Genomic DNA, 619 nt, shown 5'->3' on the forward strand with positions numbered 1-619 from the left:
CACATTTATTCACTATCTCTATAATTTCCTTTTCATCTATGGGTTTCAAAAACATAGAACTCATGTTCCTTTTGATTGTATTATTATTTATAGTGACGGATGTATCATCTGTACAAATGCTTCTTGCTAAACCAGGACCAACATTCACAAAGAACCTATTAAACTTATCTACTACATCCTCCAATCTATTAACCGGTGTATCATTATCCATAAAATATTGAGGGTAGTTACTCTTGCTGGAACTGTTTCTAATCAATTTATTTAATATATTCCAAGTACCTCTCATGTCTTCCTTTATATATAATATCTTTATGTTCTTCTAACCTTTTCAGGTTCTCATTCCTGTTTTTGCCCCCGGAAGAGCACAGGAACTCTGCATCCTGTTGGAAACGTTTTGGTAAGGTTCTTCTTCCATTGTAAAGGAAAAATTCATTTACAGTTTTTATTCTTTTATTAAATGTCCTGTGAATGTGAAAAAAGTGTATATCACATCTAGAAACACAAGTGCAGAGACAATGATGTGAGTGGCTTAGTAAAATCAAATAAAGGGCATTTTTGGTTCATAATGATTGGTGTTCCAGTTCAGTAAAAAGTAAAAAAAAAAAAAAAAAAGAATAAT

At 31.5% G+C, this 619-nt stretch overlaps 1 protein-coding gene across 1 annotated transcript in view; it reads left to right on the plus strand.

Moving 5' to 3' along the window:
• The window catches only part of ints11 (integrator complex subunit 11), an 11,546-nt gene that overhangs the window by 3,821 nt on the left and 7,106 nt on the right, over nucleotides 1-619 (plus strand). The window contains exon 8 of the mRNA XM_020585576.1: nucleotides 333-397. Within this exon, the coding sequence (XP_020441232.1) occupies nucleotides 333-397 (65 nt within the window). The remainder of the gene's footprint in view (nucleotides 1-332; nucleotides 398-619) is intronic.

The sequence above is a fragment of the Monopterus albus genome, unplaced genomic scaffold (genome assembly GCF_001952655.1).
Source record: "Monopterus albus unplaced genomic scaffold, M_albus_1.0 scaffold371.1, whole genome shotgun sequence".
Lineage (NCBI taxonomy): Eukaryota > Metazoa > Chordata > Actinopteri > Synbranchiformes > Synbranchidae > Monopterus > Monopterus albus.